Raw genomic sequence first — 17,151 nt, 5'->3', positions numbered from 1 at the left:
GGTTCCACATACATCTTTGGATCTCTTTCTATAATCTCTTTTGTTCCATTGACCTGTAACAATATGGTAATAAACAAATTTATAGTAAATTTTACTGTTGGAGGGATCCCTGGGTGGCGCAGCGGTTTGGCGCCTGCCTTTGGCCCAGGGCGCGATCCTGGAGACCCGGGATCGAATCCCACATCGGGCTCCCGGTGCATGGAGCCTGCTTCTCCCTCTGCCTGTGTCTCTGCCTCTCTCTCTCTCTGTAACTATCATAAATAAATAAAAATTAAAAAAAAATTTTACTGTTGGAAAAGCATCTACTACCCCTCCACTACTATTTTGTATTCAGTTGAAATTCACATAACATTAGCCATTATAAAGTAAGCAATTCAGTGGCATTTAGTAACCACTAACTCTACCTACTTCCAAACATTTTCATATTCCCAAAAGGAAATCTTGTACCTATTAAGCAATTGCTCTCCATCCGTCCTTCTCCCAACTCCTGGCAGCTACCAGTCTGAATTTTATCTCTTGGATTTACCTATTCTAGATACTACATATAAATGTAATCATACACTATATGACTTTTATTTTTAAAGATTTTATTTATTTATTCACAAGAGACAGAGAGAGAGGCAGAGACACAGGCAGAGGGAGAAGCAGGCTCCCTGCAGGGAGCCTGATGCAGGACTCGATCCCCAGACTCCAGGATCATGCCCTGGGCCGAAGACAGGCGCTAAACCGCTCAGCCACTCTTAACATGAAGCTTTCCAGTTCCATTCATGTTGTAGCATGTAAGCAGTACTTTATCCCACTGTGGAGATATACCACAATGTTGCCATTGTTCTTAATATTCAAAATTATCTTGACTATTCTCAAACACCAATTCTTCAATTTTAATTTTAATAATTTTATCTTATTTAAAAAGCAAAACAGAGAAAAGGAGAATTATCTTTGTAATTTTTAAAGATTTATATATTAATAGGGAAAGACTGTTATTTTTATGCTATTGCATCTTTCCATCTGAGACTGTGGTTTGTGTCTACTCAAATTATTTTGTGTCCTTTGTTAAAAATTTTTATTTCAGTTATTTTCATTAATTCTATGCCCAGTTTTGCAAATTTGGGTGCTGTTTTGGATGGAATATTCCACCAGGTTTATAATTTCTAACTGCATATTGCTGGTGCAGAGAAAATCCTGGTGTTTTCATGTTGAGTTTTTTTGTTTTGTTTTGGTTTTAACATTAAACCATCCCTCAGAATCCAGTAGAGTGAACCTTGCCTATATAAATAGATTTGCCTTCTCCAGTAGGTGGCAGTGTCTTATGAATCAAAAAACTGGTGATGAGATGGGTTCAGTGAGGTTTGTATTGTTGTTTTTGTGAATGAGATGCTTTAATTGATTGGTTTTATTTTGTTTTCATGAATAATAATAATGTGTGTATGTTTTTTTGTTTTGTACTTTGTGCCAGTTATTTGGGTACTTTCCTTAATATCACTTAATTAGCTTAATTTTATTAGCCAAGATTTTTGGAGTACATTTTTGAAAATTAATACTACTGTATTTATCTTTTAACTCACACATGCTATGAATATTTAGAGTCATGTTAAACTTTGTACATTGTTCTTTTTTTTTTTTTTAGCACGAGAAGCTCTGCCAACATGGGACAAACAGATCCAGTCACTTTGTTTCCAAGTGAATAACCTTTTGGAGAAAATTAGTCAGACAGCACCAGAATGGACAGCACAAGCCATGGAAGCACAGATGGCTCAGTGAATCCTTACAAAACTTCTGTGCACACTACATCTTTTACAATGTTGTACAGATTAATTTCACTGTCTCTCCAAAGCATTTGCATCATGACCTTACATACTTCAATCCCTTTTATGCTGGATCCCATTTAAAGAAGACATTATTAGAACAGGAAGTGCAAGCATTTGAAAATATGTAGTTCTCGTGTATTCAGGGTCTCTGTGTATCAAGCTAACTCAAACGTTTTGAAGGCTTTTTCTTTAAACAGAGTAAGTGAAATATCTGTGGCTAAAAAGTTTGGGTTTGTGATAACTTTGTAGTCATGTAAAACTTAAAGTGCTTTGTGCCTCTCCAAATGTGGTAATTCTAATAAATGGAGAAGTGAGCCAAATAAAAGTAGTACTTTGTTTTTAATTAGTGAACAGTGTTTTGTTCATTTTTCCTTTCAATTCAATAGACATTGATTTATAGCATATGCTAGGAATGCAGAGATAAGCCAGTATCAGGTATGCCAGATTCTCCAGGCATTCAGCCACAGAGCCAGTAGACAGCATGTGTAATACCTGTAGTTGTACCAAGTACTAGAGTGCACAGGGAAGAGCTTTACATTTTGTGGAGACAGGGCTGGGAAAACTTCTCAGAGAGGGTTATTTCAGCCTAGCTTTATAGAGAAAATGGGGAAAGGACTTCTAAAAAAAAAGTTTGAAGGCAACTTCTGGTTTCAACTCCAACATGTGAAGAGCCTGGAAGTCATCACTCCACCCTCACAATAAGAAAAAGACCGAACAGGCTGAAGATCAATGGTTTTTCTTATTTCTACCAGAGAATTGAAGTCACAGGGCAAACTACTGCCAAACCTGGAAAGACTGGCAGATAGCATCACAGTTGAGAGAGCTTACTGGGAGCAGAAACTCTTGGAGCAGTACCTGATAGGAACAGTGAAATAGTAACGGATGGAGAGGGAAGGAGAGTCCTGAGCAGTCTCTTTGCTGAGTGTGGAACCCAATGCAGGGCTAGATCTCATGACTCTGAGATCAGGACCTGAGCTGAAATCAAATGTCAGTTACCCACCGTGTCACCCAGGTGCCCTAAAACACCTTTTTTTTTTTTTTTTAAGAAAAAAAAAAAAAGAAGAAGAATATTTATTCATGAGAGACACAGAGAGGCAGAGACATAGACAGAGGGAGAAGTAGGCTCCCTGCAGGGAGCCCAATGCAGGACTCAGTCCCAGGACCCCTGGATCACAACTTGAGCTGAAGGCAGACGCTCAACCACTGAACCACTCGGGTGCACCAAAGACTTTTTCTATAAAGGAACACAGATAAGAATTATATTGGATTTCTTGTCAGAAACCATGCAAGCAAGAACAGACTGTAGATATTTAAGATGTTGAAAGAAAAAACTAATGTAGGATATTATCCAGCAAAATTAACCTTTAAAAGTGAAAGAGGAAGAGTCAGCAAAAACTGAAGAAATTTGTTGCCAGGAGACCTGCCTTACAAGACGTGCAAAAAACTCTTCAAAGTAAAGGAAATAGTATGAGTTAGAAACTTAGATAAAGGAAGAGCATCGGAAAACAAATAGATGAAGGTAAAATAGAATCTTAAAAAAAAAATTTTTTTGAAGGGATACTGAAAGGTCTTTATTGCCCACTGGCCACCATCAGTATCCTAGCCCCATGCTGGGCCTTCTGGATATCTCTCCAACCAACTCTGAAGGCCCATGAAACAGCCACAGTCCAGCTTTCTCCTTTCTGGGGACCAAGGTGCCTGGGGCAGACAGTGTGGCAGAGGGGCCTCAGAGTGAGGGGCAGGAGGACACAGCAGCACTTCCTGCAGACAAGATGGAAGAGAGGGCCCTTCTTGGCACCTGCTATGGAGGGTTGCCCTAAAGAAGAGGGCGGGGTGGGGGGAGGGGTTTCTGTGGGGATAGCATGGGTGGTGAAAAGGATGATGATAAAAACAATCACGCAGATGAGGACAATCATCTTCACGTTCTTCCACCAGAACTTCTGAGCCACCCTCTGTGATGTGGTCTTGAAGTGCTCCGATGTAGCTTCCAGATCCTCTGTCTTGCTGCGGAGATGGTCCAGGTTTTCTCCTCGGCCCAAGATCCGCTCCACATTCTGGGTCATGATATTCTTTTTTTCTTTTTTTTTTTTTTAAAGGTTTTTATTTATTTGTATATGAGAGGCACAGACAGAGAGGCAGAGACAAGCAGAGAGAGAAGCAGGCTCCATGCAGGGAGCCCGATATGGGACTCGATCCCTGGACCACAGGATCACTCCCTGGGCCAAAGGCAGACACTCAACCGCTGAGCTGCCAACACATCCCTGGGTCATGATATTCTTGACTCCCTCCACCTCACTCTGCAAGTTCTGCACACGATCATTTCCACCACCTCCACTGGCCTCCTCCATGTCTCCAAGCAGCTCGGGCCTATCAGTGCGAGACTCGCCTCATCTGTTTCCTCCCGGGCGGCCCTCGCTTTCGTCCTAAAAATTTTTAATTGGTCTAATGACTCTAATGACTCTGTTCAAAATAATAGCAACAGTTTTTTAATGTTTATAGTATATGGATAAGTAAAATGAATGGCAGGAACGATGGGAGGCAGAAATTGGGAATATTCTCTTATAAGATTGCTGTACTACCCATGAAACAGTATAGTGTTTAAACATGGACTTAGATTAGTTGTAAATGTATATAGCAAACTGGAAGGTGACTAATAAAATTTTAAAATATATAAAATTGATATGCTAAGAGAGAAGGTAGAAAATAGGATCATAAAATGTTCGATTAAAAGCAGAGCATCGGGGGCACCTGAGTGGTTCAGTGGTTGAACATCTGTCCTTTGGCTCAGGTTGTGATGCCAGGATCCTGGGATTGAGTCCCGCATTGGGCTCCCCACAGGCAGCCTGCTTCTCCCTCTGCCTGTCTCTGCCTCTCTCTGTGTCTCTCATGAATAAATGAGTGAAGTCTAAAAAAAAATGGAGAGCGTCACAACAGAGCATTGAAATACATGAGGCAAAAACTGATAGAACAGCAAGAACAAATAGATGAATCCACTGTTATACTCAGACTTCAGCACCCCCTTATCAGCAATTGACAGATCCAACAGGCAGAAAATTGGTTAGGACATAGTTGAACTCATCAGCACCATCAGTCAACTGGATCTAATTGACATCTATAGACTCCATACAACAACAGCAGAGCATTTTTTTTTTAAGATTTTATTTATTTATTTATTTATTTATTTATTTATTTATTTATTTATTTATTTATTCATGAGAGACATAGAGAGAGGCAGAGACACAGGCAGAGGGAGAAGCAGGCTCCATGCAGAGAGCCCGACTTGGGACTCAATCCCAGGTCTCCAGGATCACGCCCTGGGCTGAAGGCGGCGCTAAACCGCTGAGCCACCCGGGCTGCCCGCCCTTTACTTTTCTTAATCTCACATGGAACATTCACAAAGATAGACCACATCCTGGCTCATAAAACACATCTTAACATATTAAAAAGAATAGAAATCATACAGTGGGTGCTCTCAGGCCACAATGAAACTAAACTAGAAACCAATAAGAAAAAGATAGCTAGTAAATCCCAAAACTTTTGGGGTTTAAACAAAACAGGGGATCCCTGGGTGGCTCAGCGGTTTAGCGCCTGCCTTTGGCCCAGGACGGGATCCTGGGGTCCCGGAATCGACTCCTGAGTCGGGCTCCCGGCATGGAGCCTGCTTCTGCCTCTGTCTGTGTCTCTGCCTCTCTCTCTCTATGTCTATCATGGGTAAATAAATAAAATCTTTTAAATAAATAAATAAATACACAAATAACACATGTGTCAAAGAAGAAATCTCCAAAGAAATTCAAAAATATTTTGAAATAAATGAAAATACAACTTCTCAAAATCTGTGGGATGTTGTACAAGCAGAGCATATATTAGAAGAGAGATCTAATATCAATAATCTAAGCTTCCACCTTAGGAAACTAGAAATTAAAACTCAAAGTAAGCAGAAGAAAAGAAACAATAAAAGTTAGAATAGACCAGAGCATAAGTCAGTGAAACTAAAAATAGGAAATTAGTTTTATTTTATTTGGGAGGGGGGATTAGGTTGACTTTTCTTTTTTCAAGACAAACATTAACATTTATTTATTTATTTATTTATTTATTTATTTGTTTGTTTATTTATTTATTTTAATTCAATTTGCTAACATATAGTGTAACACCCAGAGTTCATCCCACCAAGTGCTTTCCTTAGTGCCTGTCACCCAGTTACCCCATCTCCCCACTCTCCTCCCCAGGAAATTAGTTTTAAAAAGTCAATGAAACTAAAAGCCGATTCTTTGTAAAGATCAGTAAAATTGGTAAGCTTCTAGCCAGGCTAATTAAGAGAAGGCACAAATTACTAGTATCAGAAGTGAAAGGAAGGGGTCATCACTATAGATCCAATGAAAAGTAAAATGATAATAAAGGAATAATATGAACAATTCTGTGCCTATAAATTTGGTAACCTAGATGGAATAGATCAACTCTTTGAAAGACATAATCTGCCAAAACTCACACAAGAAGAAATAAACAATCTGAATAAGCCTATATCAAAAAAGTTGAATCAATAATTACCTTTGATAATAGAAAGCACTAAAGCCAAATGGGTTCATTGATGAATTCTATCAAACATTTGAGAAAGAAATCACACCAATTCTCTACAATTTATTCCAAAAAATGGAAGCAGAGAAAATACTTTCTGATTCTGTGAGGTTAACATCACCCTCAAACCAAAGCTAGATAAAGATATTACAAGAGAGGAAAACTGCAGTTTCATATCTGTCATGAACACAGATGTAAAAATTCTTAACAAAATATTAGCAAATCAAATTTGGCAATATGTAAAGAGAATATATATCACAGCCAAATGAGATTTGTTCCAGGTAGGCAAGACTCTTCCAACATTTGAAAATAATATAATCTATCTACAAGCTAAAGAAAAATATGATCATATCAATAGGTATAGAAAAAAGCCTTTGACAAAATCCACTCCCTATGCATGATAAAAACTCAACTAGAGATAGAAGGAATTTCTTCAACTTGATAACATCTACAAAAAAGCCTATCACTGATATAATATTAACAGCGAGAAACTAGATTACTTGATTCTTTCTCCCTAAAATCAGGAATCTACAAAAACCCTCTATGGCTAACATATTTCATAATGAGGAACTAGCTAACCAGATTCTTTCCCCTGAGATAAGGAATCATCTGCCCTCACTTCTCCTACTCAACATCATACCAAAAGTCCTAAGTAATTCAATGAGACCAAAAAAGAAAATTAAACTTAACACAGATTGAGAAGGAGGCAAAAACTTAATTCACAGTGATTGTTTACATAGAAAATCCTAAGGAATCAGCCAAAAAAATTTCCTAGAATTAAAAAACAAATATAGCTAAGTTGTAGAATACAAAGTTAAAATACAAGTAAGTCAATTGCTTTCCTATATACCTCAATGAACAGTTGAAATTTAAATTTTTATTTATTTTATTTTTATTCATTTTTTGGAATTTAAATTTTTTAAAATGTGTGTTGAAGGTAGTAAAAGGAAATTTTAAAAGTGAAGAAGTGGCAGGAGAATGGGCTAAACCTGAGGCTATATTATGGGGGCAGGGAAAATTTGGGATCCTTTTTTTAGAATATTCACAGTTTAACTTGTGGCAGGCAGTTTATAGGATGGATTGGAAAGAAGGTAACAGGAGCTCTAGTTACTAGAGGCGGGCCAACTAGTTCAGGAGCTATGTACCTGATTTTCCAAAGAGATCCTGAGGGTTTGACTACATCCATGGCATTGAAGACAGAAGAGGACAGATTGACTTGTTTAGTAAATGATTTGAGTAGAATAGGTATCTAGTAGGTGTCAGGCATTGTTCTTAGAACTGGGGATACAGCAACAAAGGAAATAGATCATCCGTTGGGGGTATCAAGTGGAGTTTATGTGACAGAAGCCAGTGTCTGATTAGATGTGAGGAGAAGGGAGAAGGGGGTGATTAGTCAATTCAGGACTCATTGATACTTAGATTTCTCATCTTGAACAACTGAGTAAGTGGTGATATTGTTTGACATGTTGGGTAGAGAAGGCCTAGGGGACATCTAGATGGACTCGATTAGTAGGCAGCCGAAGAGTCATTCAGAACATCCATTGTAAGCGGGAGACTGGAAATACAGTCATCGCTGACATCTAGGAGGCAGTTGAAGCCATAGGGGTAGATGACATTAAGAAAAGCATGAGATATGAAAGGAGTGGATCCCAGATAGAACCTTGCAAAGCATCTAAACTCATGAAGCAAGTACAAGAAAGGGCAGAGCACTCAAGTTTGCTGAGTACGTTGAAATCCAGGTGCCTTTACATTTGATGTCTCTGAAATTTCGCAATAAACCTATACAGTACTTTTGCCTCCCCTCCCCCTACCCCAACAAAAGAAATGGATTCAAGGGTAGGAGGAGAACCAAAGGAAACTGGGGAGTGAGATTTTCATCAGGGCAAAATGATGCATATGGAACACATAGAATAATACATGTGGAAAAAAATATTGCTTCTTTCATTTAACATCAATATTTAATCAAAACTGGGTCATACTGAATTTAATCATTGAATTTTTATTACTTGTCCTAATACTTCCTATTCAGAAGAAAACAAAAATCAACACAAGGCACCTATCAGGTATGCAGCTGGGAAGCAGGACATAGTATGTTCTTACTTTGTTGGCATTAATAATACAGATAACATGATAAGGAGCAGAAAGTATTAGCTAAATGTATTGTAAGTGTCTTATAATAGTTATCTGTAGTCTTTTTTTTTTTTTTTTTCTGTCTCAAATTTCTCAGATGAAAGCGAACTGAGTTGCTGTGGACCAAAATCTCCTATAGAGAAACCAAATCATAAGAACAAAAGTATAAGACTGACCCTTAAAATTAATGACATAAAGACATGGAGAGCAAAGAAGCATAGAACCTTGTTAGCAAAATCTTTTATTTTGTTTACATACCAAATGTAACAAAATTCATAAGCCAGAAAATTTGATAACATGAAAGCGAGAAACTAAGCTGGACCATTTAGCAAAACTAAGGGAACACGTTCATTTAAAATAAATCAAAACCCATTTTTTTTTACCCCATCGATTGTGATTAAGCAGATCTATCATATTTCAGTTGCAAAAGGCAGAGGACTCAAGCTGAAGAGGTGCCTGCTGATTTTTGTTGCTTTGGTAAGATCTTTCACCTATAAGGGACATACAAAGAAAAGGTTTGAATTGTCTCAATCTACATTTTTATTTTCAATGAACTTTAAATTTTAGAATCATTTCAGGTTTACAAAAAAGTTGCAAAGGTAGTACAGAGAGTTCTTATACACCCTGCACTGATTTCCCTACCAGTTAACATCTTACTAAGATAGGTTTGTTACAATGGAGCCAATGTTGATACAGAATATCATTAATCAAAGAATATACTTTAGTTAGATTTCTCAGTTTTTACCTAATGTCCTTTTTTTCTGTTCCAGGATCCCATCCAGTCTAGGACATTACATTTAGTCATCATGTTTCCATAGGTTCCTCTACACTGTGACTGTTTCTCAGACTTTCCTTATTTGTGATGACCTTGACAGTTTTGTCAACTACTACTGGTCAGGTGTTTTGCAGAATACCTATGCTTTAGTTTAGATTTGTCTAATGTTTTTCTCCTGGTCAGACTGGAGTTATGGGGTCTTGAGGGGAAGATGACAAAGGTACAGTGTCATTCTCATCACATCATTTCAGGGGTACATGCTATTAACATGACATCACTGGTTCCAGTGTTCACAACTGGGAGCTTTCTCAGTTGGGTCCTATGTCCCTTTCTTTCAACCTATTTATTTTTTAAGTAATTAATTTATTTGAGAAAGAGACAGAGCACAAGTGGGAAAAGGACAGAGAGACTCCTCCACTGAGCAGGGTAAACTGACACAGGGCTCAATCCCAGGACCCCATGATTATGACCTGAGCTGAAGTCAGATGCTTAACTGACTGAGCCACCCAGGCACCCCTCAACCTATTTTTTTAAAACATAAATCATGTTATTTATTGATCTTTGTCTCTTGATTCTCCCATTTCAGGTATTTGTAGATCTAAAGTTTCACAGTTGATGAATAATGCAGGGTTCAAAGTAATGAGCCAGAGTCAGGATCACCAAGGCATTTTTACCTCAAACCAATTCAAAGGTTCAGGAAGATTATTTCTCTGAGGCTAAAGAAAAAAAGTTCAGATGTCAGGATTCATTATGGATATGTGAGTATAGATTTCATCTGACCTGTGTTGTGTATTTATTTAAATGGTGTTGAGCTAGTCTTTGCTTCTGACTGCATTGTACCTTTGCTTCTGCATCTTTGCTTCTGACCTCATCCTGTCCAGTCTGTGCTATAAACCACTATTTGATTAATTCTTCTAAAGTATAGTTCTATGTTACTCCCTTACATAAAGCCTATAATAACTCTCACTGCTTTCCAAATAAAAGACCAAGTCATTAGCCTAGTTTCATTGTATTGTGTACCCCAACTCACTTTTAAAGTCTTTTCTTGTGATTTTCCTACTTATATGTTCCTGCCAAGTTGGATGGACCTAAGCTCATAAAGATGTTTTTCCTTTCTTTGCTTCTATTTTTTCACTAACTTTGCTGATTAGAAGCAATATCAATTTCTATTAATAACAGTCACATCTTATGTCAGAGATCTTATGTTTGCCCCCATCTGATCCATTTCCATCCTTGTCTGCACTGCTGTGTGTCCTGGGAGGCTGACCTGTTGTAGACTACAGCAACACTCTCCTGCCCTCTGCCAACCAGTGGGTTCAAACAGTGGGAAGCCTAGAAGAACCTCAGAAAGTGAGATCCAGGTACTTTTCCTCTTGCCTACTTCCTGTTGAGAGGTTACCATTCCTCTCAGGGCAGCCTTCTCCTCATAGCTCACTCCTTTGGGATTCGGTAACTCCTGAGGCCTAGGGGTGGTAAAGTGGTTACAGTTTAAATGTTGTCAGCCTAGGCTCTGGGACCATCCCTTGTCATTTCCCTAGACCTCCCACCGACACCTGTATTGTAAGTGGTCTTCATTAAATCTTTGTATTATTACAATTTGAGTGCCATCTATTTCCTATTGTGACCTTAATACTCATGTCCTCTTTAGAATTAAAAAAACACTCTTTCAAGAACCTTTCATTTACACATCTAACAGAAAATGATCTTTTCTTCCTCTGAACATAAAATAACACTTGGTCCAAAGGCATTAGACAAACTCATCATTTTATTTAAAAGCTGTCTAATCTCCTCTTTCAGAGTATAAAGTCTCTAAATGCAAGAGGGCTAGCTTATTTATTTTTGTTCCCCACAGCACCTAGCATTGTCCTGCATAGGACTAGGTACTTTGATACATTATTTGCCAAATAAATGACACTTTAAAACATATCATCCATGAGTTATACTTGTTAACCTATACAGAGTTCTCATTCACTTGAGAAAGGAAATAGGATATTACAAAGAATGGAAAAATAATGCTTCCTTCCCATACTCACAATACATTCTATAAGAGACTGACAAAATCATGTTTGTTTCTATTTAATAGCTAATTCTGAGAATACTGGAAAAATTAATTGGAAATGATTTGATTGATTTTCAGAAGTTCAGATTCTATAAAACATTTCCAAATATTCTATATTCTATATCCACCCCTTTCAGAGTTCACTTTTTCCAATAGGATTTTTCTATTTAATTTCCCCTCATTCTTGATAGATGCTTTATGCTGCAATCACTTCAAATATTACAAAACATGTAATTTTCATCTGCTCTACTACTTTATAGTTATTTAACAATTTCTTTTGTCAATTCGATTGTCTTAGTAGAGGGCATGTTTTCTGCTTCTGTTTGTATCTTACCACACTCTGGCATTTTACAAGTGGTAAGTGCCTCATTAATGGATCAAGAGAATTCTGAGAAGTCTAGAAAAGTCACCATCCTTTATTTACTAAAATATGGTTTCAAAACATAAAGCTATTGTAGACTTCATTATAGACTGAATGTTTGTGCCCCCTGCAAAACTCACATGTTGAAACCCTAATTCCCACTGTGAGGGTATAAGGTGATAGAGCCTTTGGGAGATAATTAGGTCTGAAATAAGGTCAGCAGCACCCCCACCCAATGGGATTAATGTCTTTGTAAGAAGAGAGACCAGACCTTACTCTCTCTACTATTTGAAGACACATTGAAAAGGTAGCCATCTGTAAACTAGGAAGAGAGCCCTCACAGGAACTGAATTGGTCCACACCATAATCTTGGACTTCCCAGCCTTCATAACTGTGAGAAATAAATTCTTATTGTGTAAGCCACTCAGGCTAAAATTGTTATGATGGCCCAAGCAACGTAATACAGCTATCTTCTTCATAAGAAGACACTAAATCAATCTTTATATTAAGAAAACATTTGAGAGACCTAAAGAATTGTTATTATTGGATCATTACTCAAAATAATGCATAATTTACAAAGCCCTTATTATATTTCAAACAAAACCCAGATTCTGGGACCTACCATTAGTTTTTTTTAGAAAGTACGCATGGCCCTCCTTCTGTTGATGTCTCTCTTGATTTGGCAAAGAGAACAATAAGGACAGCAAAGAGTCACCAAATAGTCATCACAAATGGATCCCTGTTTGAAAATATAAAAGAAGTAGAAATTTAAAATCCACCTATTTGGAAATGAAGATATACGGATTTTCAAGACACTTTGAAGAGAGGCAGAAGGAACTGATCCTTTGTTTGTTTTGTTTTGTTTTTGTTTTTGTTTTTCTTAAATTTTTAAAAATTTATTCATGAGAGACACAGAGGCAGAGACATAGGCAGAGGGAGAAGCAGGCTCCCTGTGGGGAGCCCAATACAGGACTCAATCCCAGGACCCTAGGATCATGCTCTGAGCCAAAGGCAAATGCTCAACAAGCCACCCAGGTGTCCTGGAACTGATTCTTCGAATTCAGAGTTTGGATAGATATATTTAGAAAAGTGTTAATTGACTTTTCCATGTAACTCCTCTTTTGATGACATTAAATGTTTTCCTATACTTTGTAATGTTGAATATAGAGGATATCAATCAACCAAACTGTCAGTATGAGGGAAAAACCAAGAGTTTCAGCAAGTAAAATCTCAAAATTATTTTCTTCCACACCTCTTCTGTGTCTCAGGAAGTTATTGGAGGATACTGCCACCACAACGAGGGAGGAAACCAAGAAAGAGGAAGATGTGGTATGTAAGAAACAGGAGCCTAACACAGGAGAGAAGTGACTATAATCTCCAGGGTGATGCTGAAGGAGATTCCAGGGCAAGAGCTAAGCACCACAAATAAAGAACCATTAGTTCCAAGGGTAGTAGGAGGTCAGGGAGTGATTTCATTGAGAAGATAAATATGATAGGATATCCAATGTGTTGAATGTGTTGGAAAGAGAGTTAGAAAACTGGGAACGAGTTTTGGGGTTACTTACTCATAAGTAAGTGGAAAACTACTAATGGAAACACCAAGAATTATTAAAACCAGGAAAAACAAAGTTCAGCAGAAAAAGCAATCATACATAGTTCACTACGTGACTCAACTCTGAAGAGCAAACATAGGTCTCATAATATAAGTACCAAATATGGATTTTTTTAAAAAGATTTTATTTATTTATTCATGAGAGACACACAGAGAGAGGCAGAGACATAGGCAGAGGGAGAAGCAAGCTCCATGCAGGGAGTCTGATGTGGGACTTGATCCCAGGATTCCAGGGTCACGCCCAGAGCTGAAGGCAGATGCTTAAGTGCTGAGCCACCCAGGCATCTCCCAAATATGGATTTAACCCAAATTATATGTGCCTATGTTGGAAGGAATGGGTATGGGGAGGGTGCATATCTGTGTGTGTGTGGGAACAGAACTAAGTTCTTCTCTTTTATAGTGGGAGTTCTATAGACAGTACCCTATCTATAGGCAACTGAAAACTCAAAGGTCTATAGGCAACTGAAAACTCAAAAAGTAGCAATACAAGTCTATGATTTGGAGATGTGGAGGAAAATACCGGCAGAGCTCTGGGAAGGAGGCAGTAGGAAAGAGAAGTCCGTGGATTACTATTTTTCTTAACAAAAATTAGATAATCTAAAATTAAACTATATGCTTATAGAGCTTTGGTAAATAAATTAAAGCTATACTAGAAAACAGGAATGGGGTTATTCAGTGGGCCAGAAATTTTGAGCAATTTTTTTTTTTTAAATAGGGAGCCAATGGGATTTCATTGATGGAGAAAGTAAAACAGAGCTAGGGAACCTGAAACCTAACAGGGTCACGGACAGGGCATTTGATAAATCCCGGACTCAAAACCCTGGAACTCAGAAAGGAGGAAGAAGAAACTGGGGAGTAGAAGACAGGAGATGAACTGAAACCTAAGCACCCAGCCCCTTGTTGCCAGCTGTGGCTCTGCCCAGCGATACAGCATGCAACTGAATGTAACAGGGGACACTGATGTGGGCTTTGGGGCCCAAGGAGAGGAGAGGAGAGGGGTGAGGTAAGTGGGGGCAGTTCTTCTCCTCTCTTCCAAGAGATCAGACTCCCTAAGATTTAACACATACATACTGGAAGAAAGAATAAAGGGTAAAGACACAGCAGAGAAATCTAAATTGCTCTCACTAATGAGATAGCCAAAGTTTTATGTTTGGTATTCACTGAATATTTTTTAAAAGATTTTACTTATTTATTCATGAAAGACACACACAAGGAGGCAGAGACACAGGCAGAGGGGGAAGCAGGCTCCCCGTGGGAAGCCTGATACAAGACTCAATCCCAGGACCTGGGATCACGTCCTGAGCCAAAGGCAGGTTCTCAACCACTGAGCCACCCAGGTGCCCCCCCTCTTCTTTTATTTACTGCTTTACGTCTTCTTGCTGCATGGGTCTTTTCTGATTCCTTGTATTCCCTATAGATGTGCCACAGCAAATATTTCTCCAATTAGTAATGACCCCTAATTTTTTACCCACAACTTAAAATTATATTCATTTTGAGATTCATCCAAGTTTTTGTGTATATCAATAATTCATTCCTTTTTATTCCTGAGTACTGTTCCATTATATGGATATATCATACCTTATTTATCCATTCACCTGCTGGGGAACATTTGGATTGTTTTTAGTTTGGGCTGTTACAAGCCAAATCGCTCTGATACAAGTCTTGGTATGAACATATATTTCTTTGAGTAAATATCTAGGAGTAGAATGGCTGGGTCAAATGGTAGGTGTGTTTAACTTTTTAAGGAACTGCATTTTACATTCCCACAAGTATTGTATGAGAGTTTCAGTTCCTCCATATCTGGCAACACTTAATGTGGTTAGGCTGATTAGTTTTAGCCATTCCCATAGTCATATTTCATTGTGGTTTTCATTTGCATTTCTCTAATGATGACTAATGATGTTGAATATCTTTTTACATGCTTATTTGCCATCCAAATATTTTCTCTTCCCCCTAATTTAGTTTACTGTGTTAAGAACACTTAACAACTTGGATGGATCTCAAAATAATTATACTAAGTAAAATAAGTTAGATAAAAGAGTACAGATTGGACAGTTCTATTATATGAAATAGAAATGAGAGTAACGTTTAAATCAGTAGATCCTGAGTAGATTATCCTCTGTAATGTGGGTAGGCTTCCTCCAATCAGTTGAAGGTCTTAATAGAAAAAGATTGACATTTTCAGAGCAAGAAGAAATACTGCCAGCACGCTGCTTTCAGAATTGAAGTCTTCCCAGCCCGCCAGCCTATTCTGGTTTTTTTTGGACTTGCCAACCCTCACAATCACATGAACCTGTTCCTTAAAAAATTCCCTCTCTATTTATAGATCTATGTTTTTCTACATCATCTGTATATCTCCTTTTGGTTGTGTTTCTCTGGCGAGCCCTAACACATCCTCTTGCTACTTGAGGTGCAGCTTGTGGCAATAATGGAATGCGTATGCATGGAAAGTCAGAGTTGTGACAACTTCTACTACTAGTGCGTATCTTTGGCAGTGTTACCCAAACCCCTTAAGACTTTAAAGTCCTCATCTGTAAAATGTGGTCTGAGAATTCAGTGAAGCGTCCTCTGTAATGCGCTTGGGGCATGCTAGGTTCTGAGTAAGCCCCGTGCTTGTATGATAGACATTGCAGTTACAACAGTTGCTTATGCTCTAAGGTCTTTAATAGAAACCTAGAAGGAGGTCATGTAACCAAAGAATCTATTGCTGGAGCACAAGGCTGCACATGCTAGGAAACACCTACCAATCAAATTCAGGTCATGGACACCATCAAAGGGCTTGCAGATTTGTAACGATTATTTTGAGTGTGGATGCATGTTTAAATGGTACAGTGTCATAAGAGACTCACAGGGATGCCATATCGGGTCCGGTAGAGGGTCCTCATTGCGACAGATGTCCCACACAGACAGCATTCATTCATGTCAGCTGCAATTTGACAGGCAAGGCACATAAAACAAAATGTGCCACAGAGACCTAGACACAGGAAGCCAGAGGCACCAGTTACTCCACTCTGTTCCTGCCACCTTCGAAAGCTAATTTGCTTTCATTACTGTCAGTCCCATTCATGAGGCCTTGGCCAAACATCCTGCTGCCAAGTCCAACCTCAATGCTTTTGCTCAGCATTGCATTGGCTTCTCCCTTCTCCCCACCCAACCATTTCAGGTATCATCACACTTTGAAAAGTATACATCCTTTTTGTAGTACTGCCTTCATTCATCTACTGAATGGCTCACAGAAACCTAGCCATAGGGGCACCTGGGTGGCTCAGTGGTTGAGCATCTGCCTTTGGCTCAGAGCGTGATCCCAGGGTCTGGAATCGAGTCCCACATTGGGCTCCTTGCAGGGATCCTGCTTCTCTCTCTGCCTATGTCTCTGCTTCACTCTCTGTGTCTCTCATGAATAAATAAATAAAATCTTAAAAAAAAAGAAATCTAGTCATGTCCCAGAGATTATTCTTTTTAAGATTTTTTTTTTGTATTTATTTGTTAGAGAGAGAGAAGAAGCAAGGGGAGTGGCAATCAGAGGCAGAGAGAGAAGCAGGCTCTCTCTGAGCAGGGAGCCAGATGTGGGACTTGATCCCAGGACAGTGGGATCATGACCCAAGCCTAAGGTAGGCACTTAACCAACTGAGCCACCCACGTGCCTCTCAGAGATTATTCTCAGAACTGAGTGGTGCTGTCTGAAGTCTAGCTAGTAGGGCAGTCAGGTAATAATATAAAAAAACTCTCCAGCAGAAATCTACTCAAGATGTCAAGGGGTCACCCACAGAAATGAGGCCCCAAAAGGCTCTGGGAAGGATATGCTGCTTGATGTGAATATTGTAAGATGATTAG

General features: G+C 38.7%; 3 protein-coding genes across 5 annotated transcripts in view; 1 reads left to right on the top strand and 2 right to left on the bottom strand.

Moving 5' to 3' along the window:
- Positions 1–2,159, top strand: part of COPS4 (COP9 signalosome subunit 4) — a 44,869-nt gene extending 42,710 nt beyond the window's left edge. For both annotated transcript variants that reach the window (XM_038582270.1, XM_038582269.1), the window contains one exon: positions 1,628–2,159. In XM_038582270.1, the coding sequence (XP_038438198.1) occupies positions 1,628–1,684 (57 nt within the window). In that variant the 3' untranslated portion in view covers positions 1,685–2,159. The remainder of the gene's footprint in view (positions 1–1,627) is intronic.
- Positions 2,160–2,964: 805 nt separating this feature from the next.
- Positions 2,965–3,912, bottom strand: LOC119867146 (synaptobrevin-like). The gene has a single exon (XM_038581747.1). The coding sequence runs from the start codon at positions 3,869–3,871 to the stop codon at positions 3,380–3,382; it is 492 nt and encodes a 163-aa protein (XP_038437675.1). The 5' UTR covers positions 3,872–3,912; the 3' UTR covers positions 2,965–3,379.
- Positions 3,913–8,732: 4,820 nt separating this feature from the next.
- The window catches only part of PLAC8B (placenta specific 8 B), a 45,626-nt gene continuing 37,207 nt past the window's right edge, over positions 8,733–17,151 (bottom strand). For both annotated transcript variants that reach the window (XM_038582259.1, XM_038582260.1), the window contains 3 exons: positions 16,167–16,291; positions 12,328–12,444; positions 8,733–9,001 (listed from right to left, as the gene is read on the bottom strand). In XM_038582259.1, coding sequence (XP_038438187.1) covers positions 12,340–12,444; positions 16,167–16,291 — 230 coding nt within the window. In that variant the 3' untranslated portion in view covers positions 8,733–9,001; positions 12,328–12,339. The remainder of the gene's footprint in view (positions 9,002–12,327; positions 12,445–16,166; positions 16,292–17,151) is intronic.

Source organism: Canis lupus, chromosome 32, assembly GCF_011100685.1.
Source record: "Canis lupus familiaris isolate Mischka breed German Shepherd chromosome 32, alternate assembly UU_Cfam_GSD_1.0, whole genome shotgun sequence".
NCBI lineage: Eukaryota > Metazoa > Chordata > Mammalia > Carnivora > Canidae > Canis > Canis lupus.
Note: the sequence above shows the minus strand (reverse complement) of the source record. Positions and strands in the feature narration are given on the sequence as shown.

What these genes read in the sequence shown, in the direction of transcription:
- LOC119867146 (XM_038581747.1), bottom strand. Translation starts at nt 3,871, where the DNA reads ATGACCCAGAATGTGGAGCGGATCTTGGGCCGAGGAGAAAACCTGGAC.